This window comes from Haliotis rubra, unplaced genomic scaffold, assembly GCF_003918875.1.
Source record: "Haliotis rubra isolate DU_JTF1 unplaced genomic scaffold, ASM391887v1 Scf106, whole genome shotgun sequence".
NCBI classification, from domain to species: Eukaryota; Metazoa; Mollusca; class Gastropoda; order Lepetellida; family Haliotidae; genus Haliotis; species Haliotis rubra.
Window position 1 is genome coordinate 2,067,250 of NW_025764959.1, and position 16,272 is coordinate 2,083,521.

At 46.1% G+C, this 16,272-nt stretch overlaps 1 protein-coding gene across 3 annotated transcripts in view; it reads left to right on the forward strand.

Moving 5' to 3' along the window:
• Positions 1 to 16,272, forward strand: part of LOC124277663 (RANBP2-like and GRIP domain-containing protein 8) — a 79,911-nt gene that overhangs the window by 25,512 nt on the left and 38,127 nt on the right. For all 3 annotated transcript variants that reach the window (XM_046713410.1, XM_046713398.1, XM_046713406.1), the window contains exons 5-9: positions 769 to 815; positions 1,385 to 1,444; positions 5,673 to 5,741; positions 6,892 to 7,053; positions 7,393 to 7,523. In XM_046713410.1, the coding sequence (XP_046569366.1) occupies positions 769 to 815; positions 1,385 to 1,444; positions 5,673 to 5,741; positions 6,892 to 7,053; positions 7,393 to 7,523 (469 nt within the window). The remainder of the gene's footprint in view (positions 1 to 768; positions 816 to 1,384; positions 1,445 to 5,672; positions 5,742 to 6,891; positions 7,054 to 7,392; positions 7,524 to 16,272) is intronic.

Genomic DNA, 16,272 nt, shown 5'->3' on the forward strand with positions numbered 1-16,272 from the left:
GTTGTAAGGATAAATACCAATCTTTAGTCAATATTTGATCCCCTCTGCTTGGTGTCCGGTCCTCCTCTTTTGTAAGAGTTAAGGGGGATTTCCCCATTAATCCCAAATTCCTGAATGCAACACTGGATTACTAATAAGACGGTATAACATGTACACTCAGCACTCCGGTACTGTTACTGAACACACCTCTCGAACCGATTCTAGGAAACCAGTGGGCAGTTTCGCTAAATTCCAGGAACGGCTAATGGGTGCTAACAAATTGGAATGAATTTTCTGATTCTGCAATTCGAAATTATACACTGAACTAGTACAAGTGTGATTTATTACGTGTAAAATTGTTTTGAATTGAAAGTGTATCGGTTTATTAACATTTTTGATCAGTAAAAACACAAACTGTGTTTAAATTAGAGATTTATAGAACACCTCGTTTTCTTAATTAACTGCATGGTCACATGGCTCCTAATTTGCTACAGCTATGTTCATTGGTCATTGCCAAAATACAAAGATACCAAGTATCATTGGCTGAAATTTCATTTTGCATAATTCAAGTGTATATTATAAAGAGAAATTTCACCTGAGAGACAAATTCTGCCTGATTAAGGGGTTGGAGGCGCAAACCAATAACAATCAGTACAGCAATATTTCAGTCTAAATTTGGTAACTATCTGGACATTATATTTTATTTTGTTTTGTTGAATGGATATAGTATTTATATTACTTAGTGAGTAATTATTAAAGATGAATCAGCAGTGTTTTGTTCTGTTACAGTTTGTGAGCTGTGTACACAGGTAGCAATGGATCCAGAGCGAACTCGGGTGAGTTTTCTACAGGCAGCTTGCAGGAAATATCCCTCTCAATACAACGGATGTAAAGACAGGCAATGTTCAGGGATGAGAACTTTCTGTGGAATTCCATGGATTTGATCGCGCTGGGGTCATTCTTGTTAATTGTCAAAAGCTGCGGCCCCCAAGATCCCCGGCTCATTTTCCTTGTTTTCACTCGTACCCATTCTCATCCCTGTATGTTTCAAATAGTTCCTGTCATTAGCCAGTTAACCTTGCTGTTACATGCCACAGGGTATCCAGATCACGTTACCATATGAAGGATGACTTCACTAGATACAGACAGCACTGGGACATTCTCATTGCTGAACACGGGCTTTCCTCTTTCTCCAATAATATATTTGTACAATTACGTCATGACAATTTCAAAGACAGTGATTGTCCTGGAAAATGATGCATTTTAAAACATTGTAGGATCTCTGCAAAGTTGTGGATATTGTTTCGAAAATTTCTCATATGTTCCAAATGTATGAGAAAAAACTAGGTAAACCTGCTTGGTGAGTGAGTTAACATGTGTTATTTCATGTTTCTGTTTGCTATAGTTCTGGCTGGAGAAGGCAGAGCAAACCTGCCCCGGAAATGATGTTATCTTCAGACTGAGGGTGAGTTGGGACAAATAGCCACTCTCAGCGATTTTTGCTACCACTTGACAGCTGAGTCGTGTATTTAATTGTTTCGGGATTTTGGTAAGCTAATATTATCCTTATGATATGACTATCATCTTATGCCAATAACGTAAAGCAACAAGGCAAGTAGTTGTTAAACATTTCTTACACAACCAAACCTATTTGTTATGTGTCACTGGGATGACCACCCAAGCAATTAGCACCCGTGAAGGTCTGGGTTAGAATATTGATCTTCAGTACCCCATGCTTGTCGTAAGAAGCAACTAACGAGATCGGGTGGTCAGGCTCGCTGATTTTTGGTTGACACATGTCATTGGTTCCCAATTGTGCAAATCGGTGCTCATGGTGTTGATCACTGGATTGTCTGGTCCTGACTTGATTATTTTCAGACACCCGCCGCCGCGTTAGGGCGGTGGGGTAGTCTAGTGGTTAAAGCGTTGGCTCGTCACGCCGAAGACCCGGGTTCGAATCCCCACATGAGTACAATGAGTGAAGCCCATTTGTGGTGTCCCCCGCCGTGATATTGCTGGAATATTGCTAAAAGCGGCGTAAAACCAAACTCAGTCAGTCAGACAGACCGCCGCCATATTGCTGAGTGTGGCGTAAAACTAAACTCACTCTCTCACTCACTCACCCAAGCAAATATCTGGTGGTAAGTTGCAAAAGGTGGAGTGGTGGATTGGTTTACTGTGTGTCAATGTACCCCTGATGGGATGGATCGTTGTCATTGTACCCCTGATGGGATGGATCGTTGTCATTGTACCCCTGATGGGATGGAGCGTTGTCATTGTACCCCTGATGGGATGGAGCGTTGTCATTGTACCCCTGATGGGATGGAGCGTTGTCATTGTACCCCTGATGGGATGGAGCGTTGTCATTGTACCCCTGATGGGATGGATCGTTGTCATTGTACCCCTGATGGGACGGATCGTTGTTATTGTACCCCTGATGGGATGGATCGTTGTCATTGTACCCCTGATGGGACGGATCGTTGTCATTGTACATCTGGGATGGATCGTTGTCATTGTACCCCTGATGGGATGGATCATTGTCATTGTACCCCTGATGGGACTGATCGTTGTCATTGTACATCTGGGATGGATCGTTGTTATTGTACCCCTGATGGGACGGATCGTTGTCATTGTACATCTGGGATGGATCGTTGTCATTGTACCCCTGATGGGATGGATCGTTGTCATTGTACCCCTGATGGGACTGATCGTTGTCATTGTACCCCTGATGGGATTGATCGTTGTCATTGTACCCCTGATGGGACGGATCGTTGTCATTGTACATCTGGGATGGATCGTTGTTATTGTACCCCTGATGGGATGGATCGTTGTCATTGTACCCCTGATGGGATGGATCGTTGTCATTGTACATCTGGGATGGATCGTTGTCATTGTACCCCTGATGGGATGGATCGTTGTCATTGTACCCCTGATGGGACGGATCGTTGTCATTGTACATCTGGGATGGATCGTTGTCATTGTACCCCTGATGGGATGGATCGTTGTCATTGTACCCCTGATGGGACTGATCATTGTCATTGTACCCCTGACGGGACTGATCGTTGTCATTGTACCCCTGATGGGACGGATCGTTGTCATTGTACCCCTGATGGGACGGATCGTTGTCATTGTACATCTGGGATGGATCGTTGTCATTGTACCCCTGATGGGACGGATCGTTGTCATTGTACATCTGGGATGGATCGTTGTCATTGTACCCCTGATGGGACGGATCGTTGTCATTGTACATCTGGGATGGATCGTTGTCATTGTACCCCTGATGGGATGGATCGTTGTCATTGTACCCCTGATGGGACTGATCATTGTCATTGTACCCCTGACGGGACTGATCGTTGTCATTGTACCCCTGATGGGATGGATCGTTGTCATTGTACCCCTGATGGGACGGATCGTTGTCATTGTACATCTGGGATGGATCGTTGTCATTGTACCCCTGATGGGATGGATCGTTGTCATTGTACCCCTGATGGGATGGATCGTTGTCATTGTACCCCTGATGGGACGGATCGTTGTCATTGTACCCCTGATGGGATGGATCGTTGTCATTGTACCCCTGATGGGACGGATCGTTGTCATTGTACATCTGGGATGGATCGTTGTCATTGTACCCTGATGGGATGGATCATTGTCATTGTACCCTGATGGGACGGATCGTTGTCATTGTACATCTGGGATGGATCGTTGTCATTGTACCCGGATCTGGGGATGGATCGTTGTCATTATACCCTGATGGACGGATCGTCGTTGTCATTGTACATCTGGGATGGATCGTTGTCATTGTACCCTGATGGGATGGATCATTGTCATTGTACCCTGATGGGACTGATCGTTGTCATTGTACCCTGATGGGATGGATCGTTGTCATTGTACCCTGATGGGACGGATGTTGTCATTGTACATCTGGGATGGATCGTTGTCATTGTACCCTGATGGGATGGATCGTTGTCATTGTACCCCTGATGGGACGGATCGTTGTCATTGTACATCTGGGATGGATCGTTGTCATTGTACCCCTGATGGGATGGATCGTTGTCATTGTACCCCTGATGGGACGGATCGTTGTCATTGTACATCTGGGATGGATCGTTGTCATTGTACCCCTGATGGGATGGATCGTTGTCATTGTACCCCTGATGGAACTGATCATTGTCATTGTACCCCTGACGGACTGATCGTTGTCATTGTACGATGGGATGGATCGTTGTCATTGTACCCTGATGGGATGGATCGTTGTCATTGTACCCTGATGGGACTGATCGTTGTCATTGTACATCTGGGATGGATCGTTGTCATTGTACCCTGATGGACGGATCGTTGTCATTGTACCCTTGTACCCTGATGGGATGGATCGTTGTCATTGTACCCCTGATGGGACGGATCGTTGTCATTGTACATCTGGGATGGATCGTTGTCATTGTACCCCTGATGGGATGGATCGTTGTCATTGTACCCCTGATGGGACTGATCATTGTCATTGTACCCCTGACGGGACTGATCGTTGTTATTGTACCCCTGATGGGATGGATCGTTGTCATTGTACCCCTGATGGGACGGATCGTTGTCATTGTACATCTGGGATGGATCGTTGTCATTGTACCCCTGATGGGATGGAGCGTTGTCATTGTACCCCTGATGGGACTGATCGTTGTCATTGTACATCTGGGATGGATCGTTGTCATTGTACCCCTGATGGGATAGATCATTGTCATTGTACCCCTGATGGGACTGATCGTTGTCATTGTACCCCTGATGGGATGGACCGTTGTCATTGTACCCCTGATGGGACGGATCGTTGTCATTGTACATCTGGGATGGATCGTTGTTATTGTACCCCTGATGGGATGGATCGTTGCCATTGTACCACTGATGGGACGGATCGTTGTCATTGTACATCTGGGATGGATCGTTGTCATTGTACCCCTGATGGGATGGATCGTTGTCATTGTACCCCTGATGGGACGGATCGTTGTCATTGTACATCTGGGATGGATCATTGTCATTGTACCCCTGATGGGACTGATCGTTGTCATTGTACATCTGGGATGGATCGTTGTCATTGTACCCCTGATGGGATGGATCGTTACTCACTGTGCCAGAGTTTTTGGATTGTCTGATTCAGACTCCGATATTTTACAGGCCACCCTATTATATAACATATGTAATATTTGGGATTACACTTTCTCAGTAAAGTACGGATTGTAGTACTTTTTGGGGGGTTGAGCCCCATCCGGGATTCGAACACCACACCCAATCGCCAGCACACAAAGTCAGACGCCTAATCGCCAGCACACAATGTCAGCCGCCTAGACCGCTCAGGCTGGAAGCCGCGGTGGCTGAGCGGTCTAGGCGTTTGACTTTGTGTGCTGGCGATTGGGTGTGGTGTTCGAATCCCGGATTGGACTCAACCCCCCAAAAGTACTAGAATCTGTACTTTACTGAGAAAGTGTAATCCCAAATATAACATATGTTACATTTGACCACTTTCTAAAATTGCATTGTGTATTTCACACCCTTATATAGCTTGAATGTTGGGTTGAACAACAAGCAAATGAAAAAACATGAGCAAACGTAATTGGGTCACCATATATTTTGTTTGTTTTTATGATTTATTCATAGGAATCACATGTAGACACAACTATTGCCCTTAGTTGCAATGCTATATTCTTCTGCAGGAGATGATAGCCCAGAACAGCGGTGATGAAAACTTCAAGGAACTAGAAAAGCTCATCATAACAGAATTGGTAAGAGCCTCTATACAATCATGTAAATGATAGTGTCACCTTCAAATAGTACCCAGCATCAAAGCCTGTCCATCATCTTTGTATGAGTTACATGTGTCAATAGTAGTATTAGCTTCATTCCTACAATGTCAGTTCAGTTGGTATTCTCTACATGAGAATTCCAACTGAACTGACATTGTAGGAAAATAAATGTAGAGAATACCAACTGAACTGACATTGTGGGAATGAAGCTAAGTTGACTTGTGTTTATATTGTAACTACCAGTTATTGGACAACATTAACAAAATATTCTATTTATTATATTTTGATCATTGTTTATAAATGACCTAGACATCGAGTAAGTCTGCATTTTATTACAGAACCCAACAACAGTCTAGCCCTTGAGTTCCAGGCCCAAAAGTGATATTCTACTCAGTCAAAATACCATTTGTATTTTCACCAATATTTACAGTATTTCACCCTTAAGAATATAATAATATATTGTAACTACCAGTTGACCCTCAGTATTTCACTGTCTGAATTGAGAGACTTGTGATGTGAGATTTAGTTCTGAACAATGTGTTGATGTTGTTATTGAGGTGGCAACAAGGCAATCAAATAAACAAACTCAAGCGAATGATGATAATAAATTTAGGAGGCCCCTAAAAGTATTTTATGTGCTATTTTGCAGTGTTTTGGGGAAAAAGTATGTTCGGATAAACTAAGAAAGGTAAAAGGTTAAATGTAAATAAGGTTAAATGTTGATGATCATCCTTAAATAATGGACTGACCGCCTCCGTGGTGTAGTGGTTAAAGCGGAAGGTCGCGGGTTGGATCCCCGACCGCGTCATACCAAAAGAAGTTAAAATATGGTACTTGTTGGTCCCTGCCTGGCGCTCGGCATTAATGGGTACATCAAGGACTGGTCGGCTCGGAGTCAGTATAATGTGTCTGAGTGGGGTATTTATGCTTCACTGCGGCATGGTATCTCAGTGGGTTAGTACTATAAAACCAGCTTCCGTCTGGGCTAGTACAAGCAGCCGCACCTACACATACACACGCATGCACGTCGTCATATGAGCGAAATATTCTCAAGTACGACGTTAAACCCAATTTCACCTAACCTCACCTTGAATAATGTTGTTTCAAAGAGCACTGTTTGTTGTTGCAGACACAACGCCCAGACGATGTAAGTCTACGAGTGAAGCTGCTACACTTGTACCTGAAGTCAGGGAGGCTTGACCATGCTTACAATGTGGCTGTCCAGACTGACCGCACCATGGCTTTCACAGACAGTCCGGAGTGGTATGAAACTCTTCTGGATGTCTACTATGTAAGTAGCTTGTGTTTGCAAACAAAGGGATATGGCAATAGTTCTGAAATATGTCAGTTTGGAAGCACCTTTTGTTTTTCGATGTTGCTAGATGATCAGTGTGTTTTACTAGTGAAATATGTAAAACCTATTCACTGTATCTGTTTTTGGGGGTGTCAGTTGTCTAAGGCAGAGCTAATGATTTTGATTGCAGTGCACATGATATGTGAAATTAATTAACAGTTAGATCATATGATTCAAGGAGTTGTAATAAATAATGGTAATTTTTTATCTACCAGCTGTTTTGGAAATTTTTTGTTTGTAATTTATGTGTAATCACTTTTCATTTCCAACTATTAGGCGTACAAAGGGAAGAATGGTTGCCGTGGAGACCTTGGGTTCTACACTCAGTTCCTGCACACTCTGAGGAATGTTGTGTACCTGCGTCTTTGTTACAGAGAACTTATTGCTTGTGCTGAGATTCTACACCAGTAAGTTACATTATTTTTCCTTATCCTGACTCATGCTTATTTGCTTGTCTCCTTCCTCTTGCGAACACCAGTGGAACACTTGTATCTCCTATTGAAGCTCCCTTCTATAAAAACAGACGTAAAATCACCACTCACCAAGAGTTATCTGTCTGACCGTTTTGGCGGGAAAGCGGCGCCACCGTACTCCCATGCTTCACTCTCTCCTTCTTCGCCCTGTGGGCAGGTTGTGAGAGCGCCTGTGTCTCCTATACGGCACTATATCCTTTAATTACTTAAGTTATTCTCCTCTATTCTACTTTAATAGAGGTTTAGTTAGTATTCTTCAACAATATGGTTTGATATTTAATCGTATTTAGCACTGTTTATTCACGGAATTGTCCGTGTTTGTTCAGTTGTTTACATTTCATGAAAACCTATTTTCGTTGTAGGTTTAGATTCGCTGCTGCAAACCCGCATTGATTGTGCCCTAGCTGCACAACAACATGTACTTCCAGCTACAGCTGTAATATTTATCAGCATTTGATAGAAATTCAAATTAATAAATATTTTTTCTCTGTACTTAGACGTACTACCGACAAATCCAGGTGACTTTACAAGTCATGGATAAACTGGCTGAGTCCCTCACGAGCTGTCTACTGCTGCCAGACGACTTACTATGTTGGCTTCTACAGCGTACAACCCCTCAACGCAGACGTAGAAGAAGAAGCCATCCTCTACGCAGAATGAAGCCTCACAGACATCGTCCCGATGGCAGTGAGATGACTTCATGATGAGCCGCTGCTGATCATCCCAGAGATACAGCACGCAGTCCGAGGTCGGCAGATGAGCGATCCCTGAACCATATCGCTATCAACGCAGAGAGGGCAGCTCTACAATCATCGCGGACGATGAAAGGGAAGCCATACTCTACCCAGAGAAGGCTTCACACCCCTCAGATGACGACCAACTCTACGGGGACGTCTGCGCAGACTACAAGGACTTTCTCTGCTGAGATTGTCCCGATGACGGAACAGGGACTCTACGTTGATCAACCGATCATCATCCCAGAGGTTCATCCCAAGAAAAGACCAGTCTCAGCTACGGTGACTTCAGCGCAGATCTCCACTCAACCCGAGGTATCTACACTGACAACAGATGAGCGTCCTGTGGGCCTAGTCGCTATCACCGTAGAAAGGGCAGCGCTGCTACCACCGCAGACCTTCAACCCAGGGGACGTTATGCAGCAGTTCTCCCAACATATCATGGAGATGATGGAGCAGCGTTACGGCCTGGACAAAGAGGTCCCGAGCCTTCGCGAAGGCTCCAACGCAGACGTCGTCTCTGAGGGACCCTCCGTCATCGTGACATCTGGCAGCAGATCTACACTGCAGGACCAGCCTGCGCGAAGGTCGACTCAAACATCCCCTGCAGCGGACATGGACGATCAGCATTCGCGAAGGACGACTCGGTCATCACCTGCTACGGATTCGGACGATAAGCATTCGCGAAGGAGGAATCGCCCATCCCTGGATACAGAATCGGACGACCAGCGTTTCGCGAAGGCGTTCACGAAGGACCAGTCGCCATTCCCCAGATGCGGAATCAGATAATCAGCGTTCGCGAAGGCATTCGCGAAGGACTTCAGATACAGTATCCAAGACATCTTCCGCATCACGCAGATTGTCGAGGGATGCGCCGAGACATTCGCGAACCCACAGTCGCTTATCTCCACGCAGGTCACCCTACAGACGCAGCTCCCCGGGCCACTCGCCACTCCGATCTCCACGCCGCACGCAGGTCGTCACGCAGGTCTCCACGCAGATCCCCAACGAAGCAGAGACATCGCAGTACTCAGTCCCTCAACTGAACTCTACATGCCGTCAACAAGCCTGCGCGAAGGCATTCGTGCAGGCCATCTACAACACAGAGACAACGCAGTACTTAGATTCTCAACAGAACGCTACATGCCTTCACCGAGCCTGCGCGAAGGCATTCGTGCAGGCCATCTACAACACAGAGACAACGCAGTACTTAGATTCTCAACAGAACGCTACATGCCGTCACCGAGCCTGCGCGAAGGCATTCGCACAGGCCATCTACAACGCAGAGACGTCGCAGTACTTAGCTTCTTAACAGAACGCTACATGTCGTCACCGAGCCTGCGCGAAGGCATTCGCACAGGCCATCTACAACGCAGAGACGTTGCAGTACTTCGCTTCTTAACAGAACGCTACATGTCGTCTACAACTTGCGCGAAGGACGGCGCTATCCTCAGAGACCGTCAACAGATGATGAACCTAATAAAGGATCTTCAGGCCGACTACCTACATCAAGGGCATCAAATACGCCTCGCAGATCATCACGGGAATCACCATTTCGGAATATATTGCCAGGAAGGCAATCCCGGACTACGAGATGATTACCTACACGCAAGGCGCCATACAGTCACACCACGCCGACCACCATGCAGATTGCTACGCAGATCTTCAAGGTTATTAACGACTGGACCTAGCGTCACCCTAGAAGAGAAAGATCTTCGTCGGTACACAGAGTGAAGGGCATGTCATAAAGTTCAAGAGGGGTACTCTTGTCCGAATTCATAACCGGCACGGATCTTCAGACTGAATCCAGGACGGGATTCACATAGATTGATATATCTACTTTAGAAGACTCATGACCTTATAGAGATCTTCACTTCCGTACAGATCTGCAAATATTCTCACTGGCATGGTTCAACAGCAGCCTTGCTAAGGCTAGGTAACTACATACTCGTCAACGATTCCCTGAGTAGAATTTCCAACAAAGTTCAGCATTAATTCTACAATTACGACGCTTCATTGAGATAGATGTATGCAGTCTACAAAAGCAGCACTTACAACGTGCAGATTTCAGCTGATCATCTGTATAAAGGGCGACGACATTATCTTCAGAACTGAAGTAACAGTCACAGCAGCCAGGAAAACAGCCTACCTACATCGGTATTACGCGGCGAAATATTTCGCGCTTTTACCATTCAACCCTTGATACAGGTGGTCACTCGTGTAACTCCGGAAGGCTACGGACAAGACCGAGAGGTGATCAGATATTAACGGCGGCACTAGATTCTACAAGGATCTTTTTCCTGCTACACCGGTGACGTCACAACACAGCAAGCCAAAGGAATCAAAATGCTTTATTTTGATTGGACCACGAGAGACAACGCCCTGCGCAGAGGTCGGCTGTAGTTCACAGGTCAAGAAGTGGGTTACACGTGACAACAACCTGTCAGCGAGAGAGGAAGGCCTCAATTACAGTGCAGTTAGGCGGGACCTACGTGATTTGGCTGTCTTCACGAGGTAAGAGACCTTCCCTGTCATCATTGCAGCAATTCATCAAACGAATTGCAGTAATATACGTTGGACAGGCGTGGGTGTCGGAAGCCAGACGACTTTATATAGACTTCACACCGATGGCAGTCACGGAGCTGGACATCGCTTCATTTCCCTTACGGACACGGCAAGGGTTTCAAGATCGTAGGATATAGATACAAGTCCTTGTATCTCAAGCACTGCGCTCTCCGTTATTACTACGAAGTGGCAGAGTCTGTTGGTTCTTCTCACGTCAGCACAAGACATGATACACAGAGGGAGTCTACCACTACACCCACTACAGGTCTTCGCGAATGTATGACTGGATGATCCGGACCCCTTCGGACTCCCGGACAGATTAAATCCATATCTAATATGGTGGACTCAGAGATCGGTGGGTCGCAGACGCACCAATTTAGCAGAGCCGGAGTATAAGACGCATTTCTATGTGGACGCATCTCTCCAAGATTGGGGAGCACACCTCGACAACGATGTGTCAGCTGGGATATAGACCAGAGCAGAGAAGATCTGCACTTCCACATGCTGGGAATGAAAGCAGTGATAAACGCCATACTCCACTGGACCAGCATTTTGTAGAATGCTCATCTGACGGTACATACAGTCACCTCCTCAGTGGCGTTCTACATCCACAGAAGGATCAACAAGGTCGGCGAACCATCTGGACCTCTGCTTTCCACTGGCTAGCATAACAGTCAACCTGAATGTCCACATCAGAGCATGCCACATTCTAAGAGCCAAGATGCACTATCCTGTCCAACGCAGCCATTCTCAACAGACTGGATGCTACATCCAGAGATCTTCAAACAGATCATACGAGAGATGGGAGCACCATTAATAGACCTCTTCGCCACAAAGGTCAACTGAGAACTTTCGTCTCACCAATACCAGATCCACGGGCATGGGCAACGGACACGCTAAGCATCTCCTGGCAAGGACTAAACGCTTAAGCGTTTCCACCACCAGCTCTAATACCGAGGGTGTTGCAGAAAATCAGTCAGAGACCTACAACTACTTGAGGGGCGTCTTACTGGCCAGCGAGAATATGGTTCCCTATTCTCATACAAGACCTAGGACTGCCTCAACTGCAACTACCAGATTGGACGAATCTACTAGTACATCCTCACACAAAGAAGGCGCACGGCAACCCAGAGGTGTTCCGGCTACACGTGTGGACTGTATCAAGGCATGCTTGAACAAGAGAGGATATTCCGCCAGGGCAGCGAAAGCAGTCACACTAGCTTTACGCAAGTCTACACAACTTGTACGATGACAAGTGGCGAAACTTCGAGACATACGCTTCGAGGACCGGCTTCACAGCCATGAAAGTGACACATCCTCAAGTGGCGGACTACCTTTGTCACCTAGACAAACGAAGCGGTTAAAAGGGTCAACACTCTCAACATACCTAGCGCCATTGAGCTCAGTTATCGCTATGAGGACGAGTGCAACTGACGAAAGTACCAGAGTTACTGGCCTTACTACGCCCTTTTAATTGGAGGACCAACAACAGAGATTTAAAACTCTGACGTGGGACCTCAACGTAGTTCTACGACATCTCACTAGTGACATCTACGAACCATCACAAAGAACATCATTTGAGTTCTTGACGCAGAAGACGCTGTTCCTGATAGCTTTAGCAACAGCAGCAAGGATGTCGGAAATCCATGCTCTGGACTTCGAGAGAACACGATTTGATGGAAATCAAAACATCGTGCATATGGGACTGAGATGGGACTTCATAGCAAGAATCAACTGCCAGGTCATCCAGACAGACAGTTCCACGTCCCAACACTATCATCAGTCCTTGGCCCACAGGATACGCAGGACCTATCCTTGTGGCCAGTGAGAGCATTTCAAGTCTACCTACAAGATCTAGGTCCAGGAGACGGAAATTCAAGCGTCTTTTCGTCCCGATATCGACAGCAACACAGACGGAGGTCTTCCGCACTAAGATATCAAGCTGGATCAGAACTGTCATACTTCGGGCCTACAAAGCAGCCTCCAACCCACATGAAGTTAGAGCTCTGGCGTCAACGCTCGCTCTACATGGGAATCGCTCTATCAAGACGATAATGGAGGGCCGCTTCTGGAAATGGGACATGGTGTTTATCACCCACTACCTGAGGGACATCGCCACCGAGGACGGCTCTGGCATTCACCATTTCGGCCCTCTTGTTGTAGCACAACAACTGACAGTCCCACAAAGGCGCTGAGACGGAGTCTCGCCCTTTTATCACATGACTTGCAAAAAGCCTACACTCAGGAGAGTTCAGCTTTAGAGTCTATATGCACGTCTAGAACAGACTAGCATAAGTGATATGACCCAGTACTTGTAAATTTTTCCTTATCCTGACTAATTAGTACTCACCACGAGTAACCTCCCTTCCTGCAAGCGCGGGAACGAGGGCGCCACCTCCCACCATGTGCCTCACTCTCTCCTTCTTCGCCCAGTGAGCTGGACGTGAGAGCACCTGTGTCTCCCTACACACTATATCCTTTATTTATATTTAGTTTAGTACCTCTTATATTCATCTAAAGAGGTGTAACTAGTATCCTTATTCAACATGCATTGATAATTATTCGTGTTTCTGCTGCTTTATTCACGGTTCGCCGTGTTTGCTCAGCAGTTTGCGTTAATGAAAATCTGCACTGTTTGTAAATTACGTTACTCTGCTACCGATCCGCATTTAAGATGCCCTAGTTGCATTACTCCATGCTCTATTGTTTCACGCTGTAAATTATGTATTAATTTGTCTAATTCTGCCTTTGATAAATATTTATATTCCGTCTTAAGACAGACGGCAGATAGATCTCGGAAACAATCTTCAGTCATGGCTAATAGATCGGAGTCAGATATACCCTATCAACTGTTGGCGGACGACCCTCTACCGTCTGGTGTTCCGCCTGAGTTTCCTTCGGGGGATAAACGTGGGACGCAGTCCGCTATATCCAAGAAGCGACCTGCATCCCAGGACGTTCCTTCATCACAGTCTAAGACTAGAAGAGCTTCCAAGTCGTCTCAACGTACGCTCCGAACCCCCAGGTCTACAGCTTTGTCAAAAGGGAAATCCACGAAGGCTACAAAAAACTTTGCTTCTGATATTCTACCTGTTTCAGAATTATGTTATATGATGATGACATTCCGATTATCCTTCCAGATGTACGTCATAAGAAGCGACCAGTATCGGCTACCGTCACTTCAGCGCAGATCAACACGCAACCAGAGATGCCTATGCTGACGCCGGAGATTATAACTGAGGGTCCCGTCACTATCACAGAGAGGACACCCTCAACGCCAGCGCAGACTGTCCCAGATGACCTGGTTAACCAAATCATGAGATTGATGGAAGACCAATACGGTTTACAAAGGCCCCAGAGCCACGGGCCCCAGAGCCCAACCCATAATAAGTCATACAGGGCCCCAGAGCCCGCCTTGACTTCGCGTAGGGCCCCAGAGCCCACAAACGCGCCTCCACGAAGGGCAACCCAGCCCGTAGCGAAGCCTTCGCGAAGAACGTCCCAGGCCGAGGAGCGCTTCGCCGAGCCCACACCCTGTAGAACACAGAGGTCGTTCGCGAAGCAGGCGCTCATATAATGATTTGGACTCTGACTCGATACCTTCCCGAAGGCCTTCACAAAGGTTAAGTGGCTCCAAGTCAGCTTCACCCAGAAGATCTAGAAAGGATACTTAGAGAGCTTCGCGAAGCCTCCAGCGTTCGCCGAGGAAGTCTCCTCCAAGGTCTCCATATACTAGCCACTCGTCAGTCCGTTCACCACAATCTTCTCGTCGATCTTCCTACAGATCTAGGACTCCACCTCACTCTATTATATGTGATCCTACGTCAGAAGAGGAAGAAGGTATCGTATTCTCAGATGCAGAAATTAGATACTGGATGGTGAATGGATTAGAACTTGCTTCCCCGTCTAAGAACGAGAATTCACCTCATACTTACTTGATGAAGGATGATGATGCAGACACTATCACCTTACCTCCTATTGACCCGATTGCAGCGGTCCCAGCTAATCTGGATACAGCCTTTTCCAAATCTACGAAAGTTCAATCTACACATTTCCCGGTTTTCAACGCCAAGAAATTTGCAGGGCACAATATGGACTCCTTTTTCAAGGCCCAAGATATTGATGACAACTTTAAGTTAATCAGTGATGCAAAGTCCAGGAATTACAGAATAGACGATCGCAAATTAGCTCAGTTGGATACCATCTCTTGGAGAATGTTTTTTGGATTGAATAGATCTAGAACTGTTAATGAAACTCTCATCACCAAGTTCAAGGATTCTACAGAGGAGGAAGATAGAATGATCTACTCGGCTCTACTCATGCAGAAAAGAGACCATCAATTTCTTACAGAGCACTTGTCAGCGCTTACTGAAGCTACTACCATGGCTCGTCGTCAGGGTCTACTAGCCTCCTGCTCTTGGGATAAGCAATTTACGGAATCTCTCTACGCAGCTCCATGGTCATCGCCCTTACTTTTTGGTGGTAACATAGACAAGGTCTCCAAAGAAGTGTCTAAGGACTCGAGAGAGGTGCTTATGATCAGGTCCATGTATACCTTAGCGAACGTCATTAAGCAATCATCCCTGAGATACTCTGGCAACTCTAAATTCTCTGGACTACAGAAAGCACGGGACAAGAAATTAGCTACAGCAAAAGGTCCCAGGGATTCTTTTCGTCGCCCATACAGCAATTTCAGAGGAGGATCAGCAAGAGGCAGATCATCCAGAGGTTCCCGCGGATTTAGACAATGAAATTCAGGTTCGGAACGACTGGAGTCTTCCACCCCCAGCCGTTCCAGTACAACCTTCTCAAGTGGGTGGACGCCTTCAGCTGCACTGGGAAAACTGGGGAATACTACAAGATCCTTATGTATCCAACATCCTAGAGGACGGATATCTAATACAACTCAAGGCCACACCTCCGTTAACAGTCAACCCTTCAGGGTTTGACGTTCAACCGGCACAACTACCTATGTTAAGAGAAACAGTAGCTACTCTGCTAAGCAAACAGGCCTTAGAAGTTCTGGATCAACGAAACATCGTACCAGGTTTCTACTCCCCAGTTTTCCTAGTGCCAAAGAAAAATTCCAAGGAAAAGTTTCATCTCATATACAACATGAGCATCTTCAACAGAGAATATCTAAGCAAACCACCAGCGTTTCGCATGATACACTTACCGCAACTTCGGCACTTAATTCGTCCCAAAGATTACATGGCCAGCATAGATTTGCAAGACGCATATCTACACATTCCGATTCATCCCAACTCAAGGAAATATCTAAGATTTATCCTAGACGGGAAACATTACCAATGGAAGGTACTTCTCTTCGGAATCTCATCGGCCCCTTGGGTATTCACAAGAGTGACCAAGCCTATTGTCTCATA